At 34.4% G+C, this 17,882-nt stretch overlaps 2 protein-coding genes across 2 annotated transcripts; both read left to right on the top strand.

Moving 5' to 3' along the window:
* The first annotated feature begins 2,716 nt into the window (after positions 1–2,716).
* Positions 2,717–4,578, top strand: LOC107817761 (large ribosomal subunit protein uL14-like). The gene is made up of 4 exons (XM_016643627.2): positions 2,717–2,877; positions 2,965–3,249; positions 4,016–4,057; positions 4,297–4,578. The coding sequence occupies exons 1-4, from the start codon at positions 2,865–2,867 to the stop codon at positions 4,377–4,379; spliced, it is 423 nt and encodes a 140-aa protein (XP_016499113.1). The 5' UTR covers positions 2,717–2,864; the 3' UTR covers positions 4,380–4,578.
* A 2,622-nt stretch (positions 4,579–7,200) lies between these two features.
* On the top strand, positions 7,201–16,731 carry LOC107817760 (uncharacterized). Its single transcript, XM_016643626.2, has 10 exons — positions 7,201–7,504; positions 8,364–8,462; positions 8,621–9,093; positions 10,368–10,566; positions 12,588–12,758; positions 13,719–13,819; positions 13,947–14,015; positions 14,162–14,202; positions 14,961–15,069; positions 16,177–16,731. The coding sequence occupies exons 1-9, from the start codon at positions 7,208–7,210 to the stop codon at positions 15,041–15,043; spliced, it is 1,533 nt and encodes a 510-aa protein (XP_016499112.2). The 5' UTR covers positions 7,201–7,207; the 3' UTR covers positions 15,044–15,069; positions 16,177–16,731.
* The last annotated feature ends 1,151 nt before the right edge of the window (positions 16,732–17,882 follow it).

Below are 17,882 nucleotides of genomic sequence, written 5' to 3' on the forward strand. Positions count from 1 at the left end.
CCATCCGAAATCACCTCGAGGCCCCCGAGACCTCAACCAAAAACACAAACATGACCCAATACCTTATTCAAACTTGTTCCAATCATCAATACACCTCAAACAACACCAAATCTACTAAATCACATCGAATTCAAGCCTAATTTTCTAAAATCTTCCGAAATACGTTTTCGATCAAAAACCCAACCAAAACACATCAAAATGACCTGAAATTTTGCACACACATCCCAAATGACATAAGTCAACATCCGGTTGACTTTTTCAACTTAAGCCTTCTTAAAAGAGACTAAGTGTCTCATTTCTTACCAAAATCACATCAAACGCAAACCAATCAACTCGGCCACATAAAACACGGATAACGAAGCATAAAGAAGCAGAAATAGGGAAAATGGAGTAGTAACTCATGAGACGACTGGCCGGGTTGTCACAAGCTGAAACTGGATGAGCTCATACACAAGTACGATAGGGAGCTGGAAGAAATTAACAACAAGCTTGATACGCTTGTGATGTATGCAAGATTTGATAATCGTGCTTATGAAGATTCTCGTCCATCTGGTAGTGACGACGACGACGATGATGATGATGATGATGATATGGACGATTAGTTTTTCTTTTTGTTATTTATGTTTATTTTGTTATTTATGTAATTTAATTTATCTTTTTTGATATTTAATGAAATATTCAGTTTTTGTTTTAAGTTTTTTTCTGCGTTTTTTTTAATATTAATTCTATTCAAAGTCGAAAAATAGCCGAGGAAATGAACTACATAACTTCAGCAGGAATTAACAAAAACTAATCAAGCATTTTTTGGTATGAAGTTTTTTCAAAAAAACATAATAAAATACACAGTGCTTGATGAAAACTTCAAGCATGAACTAAAAATTCTTTTTAAACTTAGAAAATAACAGAACAATTAACAAAAATTTATCCGAAAATTACATATTGCACCACAAAATATTAAGCATTTTTAGCAGATGAACTAAAAAAACTTCAGCATACAAAAAATTATATGAAAAATATTTTACATATTCCTGAAAACATAAGCATTTTTTGGTATGAGGTTTTTCCAAAAACTGATAATAAAATACATAATGCGGGAGAAAAACTTCAGCTCCATTAGCCGAAGTTTTTACAGATTAACTAAAGAATTTTAGCACCTGTGCTGAAGTTTTTTGTGCAATATGAAATTTTAATTTATGTTTTATTTTTTACCCAGTGCAGAAGGAAAACTTCAGCTCCTCCTGCTGAAGTTTTTAAATATTAACTAAAAAACTTCAGCACTTATGCCGAAGTTTTTTGTGCAATATGAAATTTTAATTGATGTTTTATTTTTTTTACCCAGTGTAATAGGAAAACTTCAGCTCCTCTTGCTGAAGTTTATAAATATTAACTAAAAAATTTCAGCACCTATGCCGAAGTTTTTTGTGCAATATGAAATTTTAATTGATGTTTTATTTTTTTTACCCAGTGTAATAGGAAAACTTCAGCTCATCCTGCTGAAGTTTTTAAATATTAACTAAAAACTTCGGCGCCTATGCCGAAGTTTTTTGCGCATAGGCGTTTTAAATATTAAAACACTCATATAATATTTTAATATAATTTTTTCTTCGTTGTGTTATTTGCCAGCTCGTTTTGCTGAATTTTTTAGATATGAACTAAATAACTTCAACTTGTTTCAGCATATTTGTCGGATTAGAATGTTAGAATTCATCGTCAAATAGATTTAGAATGCAAATTCAACATATCAGTGAAGTTCGTCAAACAACTTCAATTAATCAATCAGAAAACATGTAATTCAAAAACTATTTTGAATTCTGAAGATGAATTTGAATACTTACAATGTATTTTGTAATTTTGAATTTGGAATTTGAATCTGGTTCAAATCTGATTTGCGAGAGGCGATCTCAGGAGAGACGGACTGATGAAGGAGATACGAAGAAGATCTGGAATTTAATTCTGGGTATGCTTGATGCATCTTTTATATATTTTGGAAGGGGTATAATGGTCATATTATTACGAATTTTTTATTAGTTGATTACAAAATCAATAGTTTTTAAAATAGGGTATAGGTTAAAGAGTGGCATAAAAATAGGGTACGACTGCAAATCACCCAGTTATATCCCTATTGCACAAAAATTTATAAAGTATACTCGCTCGGATTTGAAATAGTTCAATCTTTCCAATGCGACTTCATAAATCAAATATGAAGTTTTTCTATATTTCAAATGCGACTTCAGAAATTGGAATCTGAAGTAGTTCAATCTCTTCAATACAATTTCAGAAATCAAATATTAAGTTCTTCTATCTTTCAAATGCAACTTTAGAAATTTGAATTATAAGTAGTTCAATATATTGAATGCAATTTCAGATTTTGAATCGCAAGTTCTAAACTTATTCTTCGTTTCAATAATCCAATACATTATTCAATGTCCAAATCTAACCTAGATGAGCTCAAATTTGAAACATAACTTTCAAAAATCATAAAAACAAATCTCAATCAACAACTTATCAAAACAACAACAAATTTTGCAACTTAGAAGAAGAAAAAAAAAATGTATGTATGAAGTTATCCAAAAAATTGAGTATCAATTAATCTTTTTTAAAAGTGAACGAGTGACGCAAAACTGGGTGCCACATTACGTCCAAACTGTACAATTGGGCCAAACAACAGGCCTTAATTTCTTAATCATAACTGGGCCAAACGAGCCACCAGGGCACTGGACTGGCGCTCATGGTTATAGAAGAAAAACAAAGCCCTAATCAAATTTGCAGATATAGTTATATAAAACCCTAACGCCTCCAAATACCATTTTCTCTTCAGTTTTCGGTGCATAGAGAGAGGGCCGTGAAGATCGACACCGTCCGCAATGTCGAAGCGAGGTATCATTCAACCTTATTCCACTTCTTTCTATCATTAGTTGTATTTTTTTTTCAATTTCTGAAAAATGTGTTTTACTAACTTTTAAGGACGAGGAGGTTCCGCTGGGAACAAGTTCAGAATGTCACTGGGTCTGCCGGTGGCGGCGACGGTGAACTGCGCCGATAACACAGGTGCTAAGAACCTGTACATCATTTCAGTGAAAGGGATCAAAGGAAGGCTTAACAGGTTGCCTTCAGCTTGTGTTGGTGACATGGTTATGGCTACTGTTAAGAAGGGTAAGCCAGATCTTAGGAAGAAGGTTATGCCAGCTGTCATTGTTCGTCAGCGCAAGCCCTGGCGCCGAAAGGACGGCGTTTTCATGTACTTCGAAGGTATATTGTCAAAGTATCCTTGTCCTTATTTCGTTTTTGAAAATGTGCTTGAATATAGTGGATTGAATATGGGGGATTTGTGTAGTTGTATTTTGCTCTTGTCATGCGTTTCCTATTTTTTTTTCAAGTTACAAAGCTGTAATGAGTTGAATTTTTGTGTTTTCCTCTGTTAATATTTTGTTTATGGTTACTTGTTATGGCTTTATGATGAGTTTGAAAGGAGGTGGTGACTGTTATGATGCGGAAGTAGCTAGTATTATTTGAGAGATGTATCTAAAAATCCGACTAATTATATTAATGATGAATGGGTGGCTTTATTTCCTTATTCATTAACTGCTGGATTTCAATTTATATTGTTTGAGCTGCTACATTAGCTGTTATTTACAGTCTTTCTGCTTGAATGAACTAGAATATATTGGAATGGATATATAGATTCATATAGCCCAACCCAAGCCCCTAACTGATTCAGTATTGAGGCTCTTTTCAGGGCTTTGCTGTCATGAGTTTGTTTAGTCCCTCTTGCTGGTGCTGTTTGTTTTGGTTGACAAAAAGTTGATCGATCGATCTTTTCTGTCTATTCAGTCGCAATTCTGTCTCCCCTTTGTGAGATGGCTTGCCAGTTTTGTTTCTGTGTGAGCCACTGTGTTATGTTTGCATTAATATTATTATCTTAGTAGCTTAGACAATGTCAGTTTCTGCTGGTGCATGTCTTCTAAAAAGACACATGAAAACCTGTCTCTGATTCATTTGTTTTTGGGTTCTGCAGATAATGCTGGTGTGATTGTGAACCCCAAGGGTGAAATGAAAGGTAAACTCAGTCTACTTTGAATAGTGCAGATTTTTATTTTAGAGGGTATCATAAATACCCTTAAAAATACATGCTTGATTATATTTTGAAGTCTCCCTCCCTGAAGATTCAAGCTGCTTCGATTAACCCCTTAATACATTGCTTTCTTCTGTCGACTGATATTTTAGGACCTCAATTATATGAACCTGTCTTGCTCTTTTCCTTGCCTATTCTTATAATGTTTTATGTTTTATTTGTAGGGTCTGCCATCACTGGCCCAATTGGAAAAGAATGTGCTGATCTTTGGCCTAGGATTGCAAGTGCTGCCAATGCTATTGTGTAGAAGTAGGGTTGCTAAGTAGTTAACAGTTCTCGTTTTGTTGGTTTTTCATCAAGTTTTTGAATATCCAAGGGCTTTGTCTTAGTAAGAATTATTGCTCAGAATTTTGCAGTACTAATTGGTTTTCACCCATCAAAGAAATCGAATGTTATAATTTCCATGGTTTAGTGCATTTATCACAATGGATACAGAAGTATTAATATGTTTCTTCTCATTAGTAGTGGTAATTGCTCTTCTGTCAATGCTTGAATCTCTTCGATGAATGCTTGAATCCTTTCATGGCCTTTTTTGGAGATACAATAGTGTCTGTCTACCTAATCTGGATGGTCATCGAGACAGACAAGCATTTGAATCTTACTTAAGCTGCTAAGCATTAAGCATGTTCATTTGTCTCTCCCTATGTAGTTTATTTATCACTGTAGTCTTTACTGGTCTCCGGACTTGCTGATTCATTATGTAGGCTCTTCATTTTTCTTTTTGAAAAAGTAGTCTGTTAACTTTGAAGATTTATAAGGCCAAGGGTAAACTCACTGCCCTCCTCTTAAACTACATGGTGGACAATTATTTTTTCTAAAGATATTGTATAAGTTTTTATGTCCTGTCGTCAAATAACAGTATGATGTGAATCATTATTCACTTGAGATTAAGATCATGAATCCACCATTGCTTGTTGTGGTTCGATTTTACCTTTATATTTTACGATTCCCTTGTCTTTGGGGCTTTTTTCCTTGAAGGTTAAATATACTTGAATATGAGTGTCATGAGATTTTATTTCGAAATATGAATAAAATAATTAGAACTGTTTGTTCTTTTAGTATTTGAATTTGTATTTTGTTTTTATTTAAAAATTAATAAATATAGAATTTAATAAGAATAATAACCAAATATCATATCAGCAAAATGTTAGATAAAATCTCAAAACTAACCTTTTCATTACTATAGCTCTTCTCTATATAATGAAAATCACTTTTAATTACTAATTCCTTATTTGTATTTTTAATTTAATTTAATTTTAATAGAAGAGATGGGAAAGGGAAATAAGGAGTTTAAAATAAAGGAGAAAAGGTTGGTAGTGACGACGAGGATGGTGGTGGGTGGATGTAGTGTTTGTGCAGTGGGAGTCGGCAAAATAGCGATGGAAAGTCTATCTTCATAAGAATTTTGGATTAACAACACCCAAAGGCGTATTATAATAAAGAGGGTGGATCATAAACCAAAATTTATATTTGATAGGTTTAATCTTTAGATTCTTGTTATGAATTTATCAGACTTATGTATCTATTCTCTATAATTATATGATAAATATTCCAATGTTTCGTCTTGGGGATTTTGAAAGACAAAATCAAACAAAGAAAAAAAAAAGATTTAATTTTCTGAAAAAAGAAAGGAGAAAATAACAAATGCCTACGTGTAAAAAGAGAGAAGATTTATTATACATGATCTAGGAAAAGAAATATGAATTTAGGTGAACCAATACTCACCCTTTGAATACGCCCCTAACAACACCTATACGATATTAATAGCATGTTTGGTCAAGCTGCAAAAATCAGCTTATTTAAAAGTGTATTTCTTAAAAATGCTTTTTTCAAAAGTATTTTTGGTGAGAAGAAGTTTGCGTTTGGCTAATTAATTTGAAAAACACTTCTGAGCAGCAATTAGTATTTGGTCAAGCTTTTAAAAACTGCTTCTAAGTGTATTTTTCTCAAAAGTGCTTTTCAAAAAAGTGCTTTTGGAGATAATGGTTTCCTGAAAGTTTAAAACTGCCTTTGTAAATCACTATCCACTTCAAATTCTTAGAACAACTATGGTCCTGCCCCTCCAGTGTGAGCATTGCTTTGGAGTCCATGAAACCCCTATGAACTTTGACACACTGGGACTGGTTATTCCACACTGCACAAGCTGTTGATCTTTAAAAGGGCTTTGGTGTGAGCACTGCCCTAGGTCCTTGAGGCCCTCGAGAACTTTGACACACTAAGATACCCTCTCTGCTAGCTTTTCTTCAAAAACACTTTTTTTCATTCCAAAAGCTTGGCCAAACACATTAATTTTTGAAAAAAAGCACTTTTGATTTAAAAAAAAACATTTCTAGCCCAAAAAAAAAGCTTAGTCAAACAGGCTATAAGACTTTGTAAATGTATGATTCAACGAACATTCAATCAAATTAAAACAAAGAAGCGGTGGTAAAGAAGCAAATTAAATACACGTGTGGGTTGAGATCTAAACATTTAGAATAAGATCCCAATAAGTGAAACAAACAGTATCTTATGTTATGACTTATCACTTGAACAGCATTTATCATGAAGTTTCTCTATTCTCAAATTCAATTCAATACTTTACGACCTCTAACTTCTAAAACTCAACTTCTTGTTCCTATATCTCGGTTAATTTTTAGTTAGTGGGTTGCAAGATGTAAAGATAGTTGAAAAAAGAAAATAATCATTTGATTACTTTTTAGCATTTTTAATTTAGTTATGAGTTTATGAGCCTGTTTGGATATAAGAGTTTTTTTACTTTTTTTTTTCCAAAATTTTTCGTTTTTTTTTTTTGAAATGTTGTTTGGCCATAAAATTTGCAATTTTCACTTGAAATTTGAAAAATTTCAAAAAGCTGTTTTTCAAAATTTTCACTCAGATCACCCATAAAAATTATCAAAAACAATCCAAAATTATATTCATGTCTAAACATAACTCTAATTTTCAAATACTATTTTCACTTAATTTTTTTTTTTTTGAAAATTACAATTCTTATGTCCAAACGCCCACTATATTTATTATTTGTTATAATTGTATTAATTTTGTATATAAAAATTTATGCTCCAATAAATCTTAAGGATGGGTCCGCCGCCGCCCGAGTACAAACATTTAATTACATGGTTAATTGAGGGAAAACTGCTTCCACTCCCATTTCAAAGTACATCCGCCTCACTGAATAAGGCGGGAAAAGTATCGGCTGGGAAAATGGCGGGTTGGTCATACCCAGATTTGTCCCTGGAAGATTTGCTGAAAGCGGTGAAAGGGTTCATAGAAATGGTGAATCTTGCTTCTGGGTATCAATCATCTGGTCGTATTGCTCACTGGGATTCCCTTAATATCAATAAAGCGCTTCAATGGGCTCTCTTTCTCCAGGATGTCAGTGCCCCTCTTTAATCAAACGTTACAAAGTCCAGAATTTTAGTTCATTTTTACTCTGTTTTGTTATATGCGGAGAGTATTGTTGTTAAAACTGCGGTGAAATTGCTGTTAACCTGTCTGCTAAATTCTTGAAGTTGATGTTCTGCACTTATTTTATTTTTTTGAGATTTCTATGGTTGTAAAAGCATGCCATTAATGTAAACAAAGAAGTTTAAAGTTATATTGTAGAAAGGTGCAATTCCTTTTTCGAACAAACTAATAAGGAGTTAATGCCATATAAAATGGAACAAGGGAGTATGATATTATTATTATGAATCTAAAAACTGAAATTGAAACAGTTTTTATGTTAACTTCGCATGTGAAAAGCCCATAGTTGGTTCTAAGTTCAGGTAAAGGGGGAGGGTTGGAGTAATGTAAGGGTGGAATGGATAGAGAGAGGATTCATATGGTTGGTTCCAACTAGTTTGGGATTGCAGTGTAATTGATTGGTTGATTTATATTCTCCTATTATGCAGTCATCATCAATAGTTAACATTGCTGTTGGCTCTACCTTTTTTTTATATTTGTTTTCAAGAATAACTGTCTCAATTATGAAAAGAAATGAAGAGACAGTTCCTCAGTTGCAGTTTGTTTCCATGAAAATTATAGATGTGTTTTTTTGGTGCTAATGTTTGATCATAGATCACGAAATGCTTATTTTTGCTATTTTGGTGGAAAATATTGATGCGTTGGATTGGTCATTGAGATGTCTACTTTTGTTTTTTTCCGCATCCATGCTACTTTCTTGGAGGACAGTTCATATATAGAACTTTGTAGCTTTCCTCAATCTAATCACGTCGTTCTTCCTTTGGTACAGGTGATGAGGGACCTGAGTAGCTCAGATGACTATAGAGACTCTTTGGAGGAGCTTGATACAGCTTTATGTGAAATGGCATCTCATCCAAGTTTCCCCCAGGTAGTGGATTTCGTACATGTCCCTGATAAATTATCTTTTAGTTTGTTTTTTATGCTTTTGCATCTCCTATCTTCGTTCCATCAGTTTACATTATTTTCTCCTGCGACTTAATAATTCTGAAAAGAGGAAAGGCTTTCATAGCTTAATATTTTTAACAGGGTATAGCACATGTTTCCTCGAAGGTCCTTAGTAAAGCGAGGGATTTCATGTTAGAACATCTCATCAGTGCCTTCCCACTGAGGGATGGACACCTCAAAGCTTTACTGACTGCAAATGTTGAGATGGACTATCACATGCACCAGAAGACAGATGGTAGATCCCTCAATGGATATTTTGAAACCTTGATGTGTAATACATCTAGGAATGATTTTATTAATGAGAGAAATTTTCTAATGGAGGAATCCATAAACTCGTCGCCAAATTCTTCTCCAAGTGGACAAGCTGATGATTCAATAAGCTGTGGGTTTTCTCTCTTCACTGCACACACGCTTGAAAGGAGACAACTAACAATTTCATTGATATCTTCAGCAGAGACAGGCTTGGATGTTTTGTCTAGTGGCTTAAGAGATCTATATGAGAGGGAGGACAACAATGCCTTGAATGTAAAAGTGAAGCATACAACAAATTTCATGTAAGTTATGTAGACTCTCTGTCTTTTTAACTAACTTGAAGGCCATTTTTCAGGTCGGCGTTTTGTGTGTAAGCCTCATGAATTCTATAAGCATATGTGTCTTTTTCAAAGAAATTAAAAGTAAAATGTCTGAGCTTCTTCTACATCATGGCAAAGCTGGAGTAGTTTCTTATCGTGTTGTTCGGTCTTATTTGGGGTTTTCTTTTGTAACATAGGACAATTTTCAAACCCCAAAACCTTTGAAGTTAAATAAAAAACCATTCTACGCACCTTACGACTTTTCACTGAAAAGGAGCATGTTGCTCACATTTCTATAAACAATCTGGATTCTGTATGACGAAAAATCACTATAACAGCTCCGACTTCTTGGCTATAATATAAAATCCTTATTTCTTGCACCCAAAGGTGTGGTCTAGTGGTCAATGAAGTGGTTTGAGAACCACGAGGTCTCATCTTCAAATCCCAGCAAAGGCAAAAAGTACTAGGTGATTTCTTCCCATTTGTCTAAGCCATGGTGGACAGAGTTACCCGGTACCTGCTGTGGAAGGTAGTGGATACCTTGTGGAATTAGTTGAGGTGCGTGCAAGCTGACCTGGACACCACAGGTATTAAAAAAACCCGTATTTCTTAGTCCAGTAGCATCTGCATTCACAACTATCTGCAGTACCCTTTTGGAATAGTAAATCATACATGATAGTTCAAATTCAGTAAACCATCTATCAATTTAACCGCACATTAATCATACTTTTTATTTGATGATGTCTAACATGATCTCATTTTCATGCTACTTCTCTATAGTTGGTCGGAGAGGCTAAAGATTTAACCTCTTAAACTGTAAATGTGAGCTTTAATACTAAAGAATACAGTGGAGTGGCAGTAGTATGTAAGAAGCTTGATTACTGCCATTGTCAACAACAACAACAACAACAACAACTACCCAGTAAAATCCCACATAGTGGGGTCTGGGGAGGGTAATGTGTACGCAGACCTTATCCGTGCCCCGGTAGGACAGAGAGGCTGTTTCCGATAGACCCTCGGCTCAGAACGACGGATTTACTGCCATTGTCACAAAATCTGATTTGTTCTCTTGATCATGTATAGATGACTGGGTGTCTTTTGTAGAGAATCATGTTTTGATGTAGTTCCTCTACTTTTTTGCTATACCGTATACGGTAGCTTTTCCCATTATTAATAAAATTACTTTCCTTATAAAAAATATGAAATGTCATTGTAGTGCAGCAGAAAATAAAGTCTTTTCTTGTTAATGCCCCAAGGACTGAAGAAAGACCAATTGGTTCTGTGGCCTGGAATTCATGGAAATCGAGGAACCTCACATATTTGCTTGACAAGAGAACTATTAGACTGGTCTCAGGTGCCAGCCTGCTGTTTTCTGCCCCAAAGAGCCAATGGATTCAAGTGTTTCAGCGGATAGATCTATCATCTCAAACTGAGGATAGTTTGTGCGAAATAGTTGTAAGTCAATTTAGCTATCTTTTTCAAAGGATTACTCTGGTTCAATTTCTTTTGGATTACAGTTTCTTTTCTTTAAGATTTACAATTATACTGCCTCATTCTTGGATCTCAATTAATCACAAATTGGACTTTGCCAATATCTTACAAATATAACCAGCCAATCATATGAATCTTGCAAATTAGCCAATGAATGAAAGGGCTTAAGCAAGTTATTTGGTTAGAAATATACAAATTCACTTGAACCTTGACAATTTTAGATGATGTATGTATCATCCTTATAATCACAAAATTCCAACGGGTGATCTTTCTTGATGATGATTAATATGTCTATGGCCTCTTTTGAAGTTACATAATGCAAATAAAGATTCTGATATTCAGTTGTAAGTAATGCATACATAATTGTCTTTTTTTGTAAATTCAAGTGAAAAAGTGAGACCAATAGGTTTAGGATAGATCTGAGTCTATTTGACAAACACATCAAGATAATGAATAAGAAAAGTCATAGATTGATTTCTGACATCTAAGGAGCTTTATGAGGTGAAAATGTCTGTAATAGTTATGGACATGGTGACGTTATTACTATGATTATCTAACAGTTCAAGTGCACTTGATATAGTGGAAGTGCAGTCAAATCATGGTTTTTTGGGAGTGGAACACCTTCTGAAGGGGCGTTTTTGGGATTTTCTCTCTTGAATGTTGGGGAGGGGAATTTAGCTAGATACTAATAACCCGTTTAATCATTTCAGCTATAGACAAGATTAAAAAATGGAAAGAATTTTTTTCTGTAGTGGATTAGCAGTTTGGTTAGTTCTAATTGACTGAGGCTTCTTTCTACATTTATACAATACATGAAAGTTTTTGAGTATTTTACTACTCTGTTTCAATTTGAATGATGATTTTTGACTGGGCACAAAATTTGAGATATTAATTTGACATGTGTATTGTACTCGTGGAAGGGGAGCTTTAGCGTAACTGGTAAAGTTGCTGTCATGTGACCAGGAGATCACGTGTTCGAGCCGTGGAAACAGCCTCTTGCAGAAATGTAGGGTAAGGCTGCGTACAATAGACCCTTGTGGTCCGGCCAGAACTCCGCACATAGCGAGAGCTTAGTGCACCGGGCTGCCCTTTTATTGTACAATGACGATTGAAAAGTTAGTTTAATAAAGGAAATATCACATCAAAATTTAAAATCTTAATAGTTGAATTCTTGAAAGTCCTGGAAGTTGTATAACATAATATTATTCACAAAATGGTAAGAAACGTTTTAGAACATCCCAAAACAGAAATAGTGTTATATAAATTGAAAGGGAGGGAGGACTGAGGGGTAGTTATTCTAGATTTTTCTAATTTATTTTTTTCGTTTTACATAAGCTATTCCAAAACAAAAATCACAGGGAAGGAATTTGTTTCAAAAGATTACGATCTCTTATACAGTAGAAGGAAAGGATCAATCCAAGCGATACCAACTAGTTGGTATTAAGACTTAGTTGTTTGTTAGGAGCTTATGCCAGTGAAGGGATAATGGTGAGATTTTAGAAAAGTAATTTGCCCTGAAAGACAAAATGACAAATTAGTTACTCCTAGTGGAATGAATTTTTCTCAAATAGAGTGGAAAGTATATAGATAATTTATATAGCCGACCTAAAGTAGTATTGGATTGAGGTGGACTTGATGGATTGATTGATATAGGCTATTTAAACTGTACAACTAGACCATTTTTACCTTGACGCAGCAAACTGCTGAAGTTGCATCATTTGATTTTGTTGTTTTGAAGCATATGCCCTTTTAGCCAACATCTGTTTTTCAAGTACTACACTGGAATAATCTTTTGTGGTATATGGGATCGTTCTCTTTGATATCTTAATTATCAGTTCAATTTGAATAGTTACACTGATTGCTGCTGCAAATTCTTCTCAGAGTATGGGATTTCCTGATATTTAGCTGGATCTTCTTTGAGGGGAATGCATGTATTTTATATTGATATATGACTAGTTTTGTTTGTTGAAACCCAACTTCTGCAGGAGCTCTTGTTACTAGGATGTGTAGCAGACAGATGGAGTTCTCTAATTGACCGTTTGATGTTGAGCTTTTGTGAGTTCGTCACCAATTCGAGGCTATCCAATGAGGTGCATAGCTTGGTACTGAGAGGTTGTAGAAACTTTTGCTGTAGAGAGGAAATCATGAACTCAAAGGTAATTTTTTCTTGTAATCAAATCCCTTCATTGTCTATTAGCAAGAGCTGCACATGCATGCCAATGAATATGCATCTTGCAATGGTTAACTGAAATTGATAGTATTATTTGTTCATCATCTGTGTATTACACGGCTGTATAGATCTAGACATAGGTTAGGTCATCTTTTTTTTTTAATGATATATTTTGCTCATTACATGACTTTACTTTCTTACTTCCTAATATACATAAATTCTTTTTGGGAGGAAACTAAAATACTAACAGTATGGGACATGGTTGTATTTAGTTAGAAGATATAAATCATTTGAGAACTCTGATATTGAAAGGTATAGTTTATACTGTGTTAAACAACAAATCTGTACTTTATCCAACTATGTATCTATATTTTAAATATCATTGTCAAGACATAAAATTCATTTGAGAACAATGAAACTGAAAGGTCTGATTTATACTGTGTTAAACAACAAAGCTATGCTGTATCAACTATTTATCTGTACTCAAAAAATCATTGTCTTACATTCCAAGTAAGGCAAGGTCTACTTGTCTTCATATCACACATTTCCAGTTAGATGAACATTTCACCTCTTTTAATGAGGAAGTTTTTATGTCCTCTTTGATTTTATTCATTTTTTATTTTTTTTCTTTTTCTTTTTAAGTTTATCACTTATATTTTCTCTGGAAACTATACCCTCTACAAGTAGCATCTGCAAAATTGCAAACAGGCGAGAACATGAATGTTCACCTTGAGATATTCAACTTTTACTGCTCTAACATGTGGTGTATCTAAATTTTTCTCTAGATCTTAGAACCTGTCTTTTATTTAACTGTATGTAAAGTGTGCATTTATCTTCGGCATGCCTTCATTGTCAAGTTTGCACATAATGAGCATTCTTACGCTATTATTCTCCCTGTGGATGGTTTTATAGTCCCTTTCTTTCTTTTCTATATTTGTTATAACAGGTAAACGGAATTATAGAGTACCTTGAAGTTTTCTTACACAATCGGCTATATCTCTTGTGGGAACTATCTCCAGTCCTAGCAGCATTTGCAATTCCTTCCTGGTATACCTGTCAAATTATATGCTGTTACCTGTTGGGTTCTCATGTGATCAATTCTTTACACTGCTGAGTTTACAGACTTTATATTATTTCGGAGGTTATCAACGATTAGATGGTTCAATTAATGCAGGTCAAATTTGTTCAGAAAATATCTGACGGAGCTTGATGCTCAAGTTATAGGAGATTTTTCGTTGACTAGGTACGTAATTTCTTTCATGTGGCATGCCTCATTTGGTTATACTGATTTTTCAGTTTTTAAATATTGAATATCTTATACCTCAACTTCTTATCTTGGCTAAGAGCTTTGTTCTACTGATTATTCTTCCTTGCTTTTCTTTTATGCAGATCCTATAATAGTACTAAGGAAAGGAAGGAGCATAAAGAATGTGGGTTTGCTATTATTTCTTGCTATCTTCCTTCCTGTAATTCTGTACTAATGTTATATATAAATTGATGGACTATGGCAGTATCTTGCAAAACTATGCATTGGAGTGTTTCAGAGACTATTTTATCTACTTCTTGAAGGCCTTTCTGTGAAATATTGAGTTAATATCTTTCACGTAACCAGAAGTTCAGGTTTTATTATTAGGCCTTGGGGAACAATTTTCTCTTTTTAATTTATAGTTACCAGATTGTGGAAGGAACGCTGGAATACGGGTGGGTAGATTGGAAATCAAATATTCATTATAGCTATATTTAAGTAGATAAAAGTCTTCAGGCATAAGCAACCTTTCTTGTTTCAGTTACACCTAGCTGTAGGTAATATTACTTACCTTCTTGGTGGGGTTTCTCAGTTGTTTCCTGCCATTAGGATAATATTAATACCCTTCTAATACTGGTTTAGAAGCTGGACCTGTCAGCAGCTTTCTTTTGAGGCTGATTTGTCCGTGACATCATTTAAGAAGAGATCACTGAGGGACCAAGTGTAAAAGAATTTTGCTAGTGAACAACAACTGGTTGTTGATACCTTATCGGGATTCGGGCATTAAATAGTTTCTCTATGGATAGTGGGTTTTCAGAGGCTATAATAAAGTTTCTGGTTTCTGCTATTTGGCTTCTCATAGTTTATTTCATATTAGACGTTAATCTCTTTCTATTTGGGGGATACTACTCTTAAGTACTGATTTATGTTCAACACTTCCAGGTGATGTGGCTGAGAGAATTTGGTGCCTTCATGTTTGTCATGTTGGTGGTTCTGATATAGAATCTGCTTCATTTAGCACTTGACAATATTTCTCTTGTAGGAGTAATTGGTAAGCCTTGCTTCTTAAATGTGTTACTTGTGCCTCTTTCTTTTTGTGGCTTATTTGTTATATATACTGAACATCTCGCCATTTAGTTTCAACTATTGGTAAGGCGGTCATACTGATGGAAGAGCCTGGGTTTTATAAGCTGTGAAAGATGGTGGCATATAGACCCTTAGTCATGATAAAAACTTCACCAGAAATGTATTTCCGTTGCTTCTTGCTGTGTTTGCTTTAGATGGAATGTACAAAGTATCAAGATAAAACCTTTCCTTGTCAAGCTATTTACTGCTCTTTCATTTGCATCTCTAATTTGATTCCCTAAACTGTCCTCGGCTTCGTTGTCCAATATGAGTTCAACTTTTGCTTCATGTTGACTCTTTGAATTAGGATCATGTCTCATTATATTAGAAGGTAAAAGGTTAATTTTGGATATCTTCTTCCTTCATAAGGCTCACTTTTTCTTTTATATTTCTCTTATTCCAATTACAAGACAAGAAGAAAGAATAACCAAAACGGAACTCCTTAAAGCAAAAGAAAAAAGTGGAAAACAAAGAGAGACCCTGTGGAAAGATGCCGAAGCATTCTGTGACACGTATCCCCTTTTAATCTGTTCTTCTTTTGCTTGTTTGGAGATTAGTCCTTTCAATCCCGGGGGAAGGATGGGGAGACTCTTTCCGCATAAGTGCTGAGGTAGGCCTTCCCTTGACATCATAACGAGCTCCTCCTTTCATAATGATTTTGGGAAAGAAAATATGACGGACAATGAATGTGTTGTGTTGTTAAGATTCTATATATCTAATCCTTAATTAGTGCATCAGTACAAAAGAATGATGTTACATCAATAGGAAGAGCCTTTTGTTCTGTTTTGAAGGTAGGACCATCAGGACCTACAAGAAGCAACACACAGTTGTCGCGTTTGGTATGAGTGGGCCATTTCCACTCACTGCCTATGTGAAAAGGACATCCAATAGTAACGAAGCTGATGCCTACGAATGGAATATATACACTTGAAAAGCACATATATTATATTCCTCTTTACACATTCCATTAAAAATATGGTTTTGAAGTTCCCTGAAACCAATAGAGATCTACTTTCTTGTATGTGGTAAGCAGGTGAAGGTTGAAAATCTTGTCTTGATGATGGGAAGCTCGAAGAAGCTCCATATGTTCAAGTGTCAGGGATGGAGAGTCGCGCACTGCAGCTCTGCTGTTACATCGGTTAGTATTGAAAGAAGAGCACCCGTTAATTGTTTTCAAGGACTTTATATTGCTAGGCAGTTATATTGGAGGTTAAAGTCACGGTGGAGGCAACTTTTGTCATGGCGGAGAAGCTCAGTCCGCTTTAGCTATGATCCTTACAGCTACTCTCAGAATTTTGATGATGGTTGCTCTAAGGAACACCCATCACCTTTAGCTCCTCAGTAATTTTCATCTTTTTCTTAGAGCATTATAATCAACAAGTAACGAAAGGGTTCCGGCTTCAGTTCCCTGCTGACGCATGAAGAACGGCAGATTGCTCCTCCTCTCAGGGGTCGTTGGTTGGAATACGATTTATACCGGTATAAGTTATATTGAGATAAGTTGTGTTGGGATTGTTGTTTATCCATTGTTTGGTATGCTGTATTAAGAATGACAATTGCATAATTTCTAAGAACAAGGTATAAGTTATACTAGTGTTAATTACCCCACCTTCTATAAAGTATAAGCTATCCCAGTGTTAAAATTAACACCGAGATAACTTATACCTGGTTTGCTAACCAAACAGAGTATTAAGGTGGTATTAAATTTTTATACCACCATTATACCTTCTTATACCTCATACCAAACGACCCCTTAATATCAGGACTTCACCGGTAAAACAATTTGGCAAGTTGGGTAGAAAATTTGGTGATGTTTCCATTACATAAAGTTTTACATACAGCATAATTTTCTCAATTTATCCACTTGAGTACTATAAATTTCTCTGTACTTTGGTCTTATATATTGATTCTGTAGTTAGATCTGAAAATATATGTAAATGTTTAAAAGTGGAGACTTTCGCATTCACAGCTTAATACTGAATCAGAGCTAGTTGAACTATGGCACTAGTAAATTTTCTGGCTGAAATAGTTTGACAATGCAAATTAAGCTCCATTTCTCCTTTTTAGCACAGTATTAAACTTTTCGATGAACTTTATCAAAAGAAAGTGGCAAATGTGGCCCTCCGCTTTATCTTGTCAGTTTTTTTTTTACCCAAGGCGCATCTGCAGCGTTTGATTTACTTTTTGATTTTGAATTGCATTCGATAAGATTATCGATGGGAAAATGAGAGGAAATTATGCAGAATATGTGTCTTGCATTCAATTGTTTATGGGTGCTTTTTACACCTTTCATTTCGTCACTCCCTACCACCAAACAATTAATACCTAAGATAAAAAAATCTTCTTGTTGGTCATTTTTAGTATTATCATCATATACACTTACATATTTTGTTTGATATAAACACCAAATATAAACAGAACAAATGGGTGGCTTTTACACCTTTCTTTCTTTCATTCCCTCTCCCTACCACTAAACGACCTAACTCTGCCTAAAATGATTATTCTTTATGACTTGCCTAATTCTACACCTTCCTTTTACTCATCAACATTATCTTTTTTTTCTTCTATGAAAGTTACAAGTAATTTATAGTGTTTTGCAAAAAAAAAACAAAAAAACTATGCGTGTTTGCAAATGTTATGCATGTCCAAATCTCTGACTCTTCTGTGGTCTATATAATTTTTCTTCCTTTTACAGAAAGACATATTGACGTGAGTTATTACCGTGAGATTTTTAATTAA

The sequence above is a fragment of the Nicotiana tabacum genome, chromosome 22 (assembly GCF_000715075.1).
Source record: "Nicotiana tabacum cultivar K326 chromosome 22, ASM71507v2, whole genome shotgun sequence".
NCBI lineage: Eukaryota > Viridiplantae > Streptophyta > Magnoliopsida > Solanales > Solanaceae > Nicotiana > Nicotiana tabacum.

Coding starts and splice junctions, on each gene's coding strand:
- LOC107817761 (XM_016643627.2), top strand. Junction 3,250..4,015: donor CGTTTTCATGTACTTCGAAG/GTATATTGTCAA, acceptor TGGGTTCTGCAG/ATAATGCTGGTGTGATTGTG. Junction 4,058..4,296: donor CCCCAAGGGTGAAATGAAAG/GTAAACTCAGTC, acceptor TTTTATTTGTAG/GGTCTGCCATCACTGGCCCA.
- LOC107817760 (XM_016643626.2), top strand. CDS start 7,208: ATGGGTCCGCCGCCGCCCGAGTACAAACATTTAATTACATGGTTAATT. Junction 7,505..8,363: donor GGGCTCTCTTTCTCCAGGAT/GTCAGTGCCCCT, acceptor CCTTTGGTACAG/GTGATGAGGGACCTGAGTAG. Junction 14,016..14,161: donor GGAGATTTTTCGTTGACTAG/GTACGTAATTTC, acceptor TCTTTTATGCAG/ATCCTATAATAGTACTAAGG.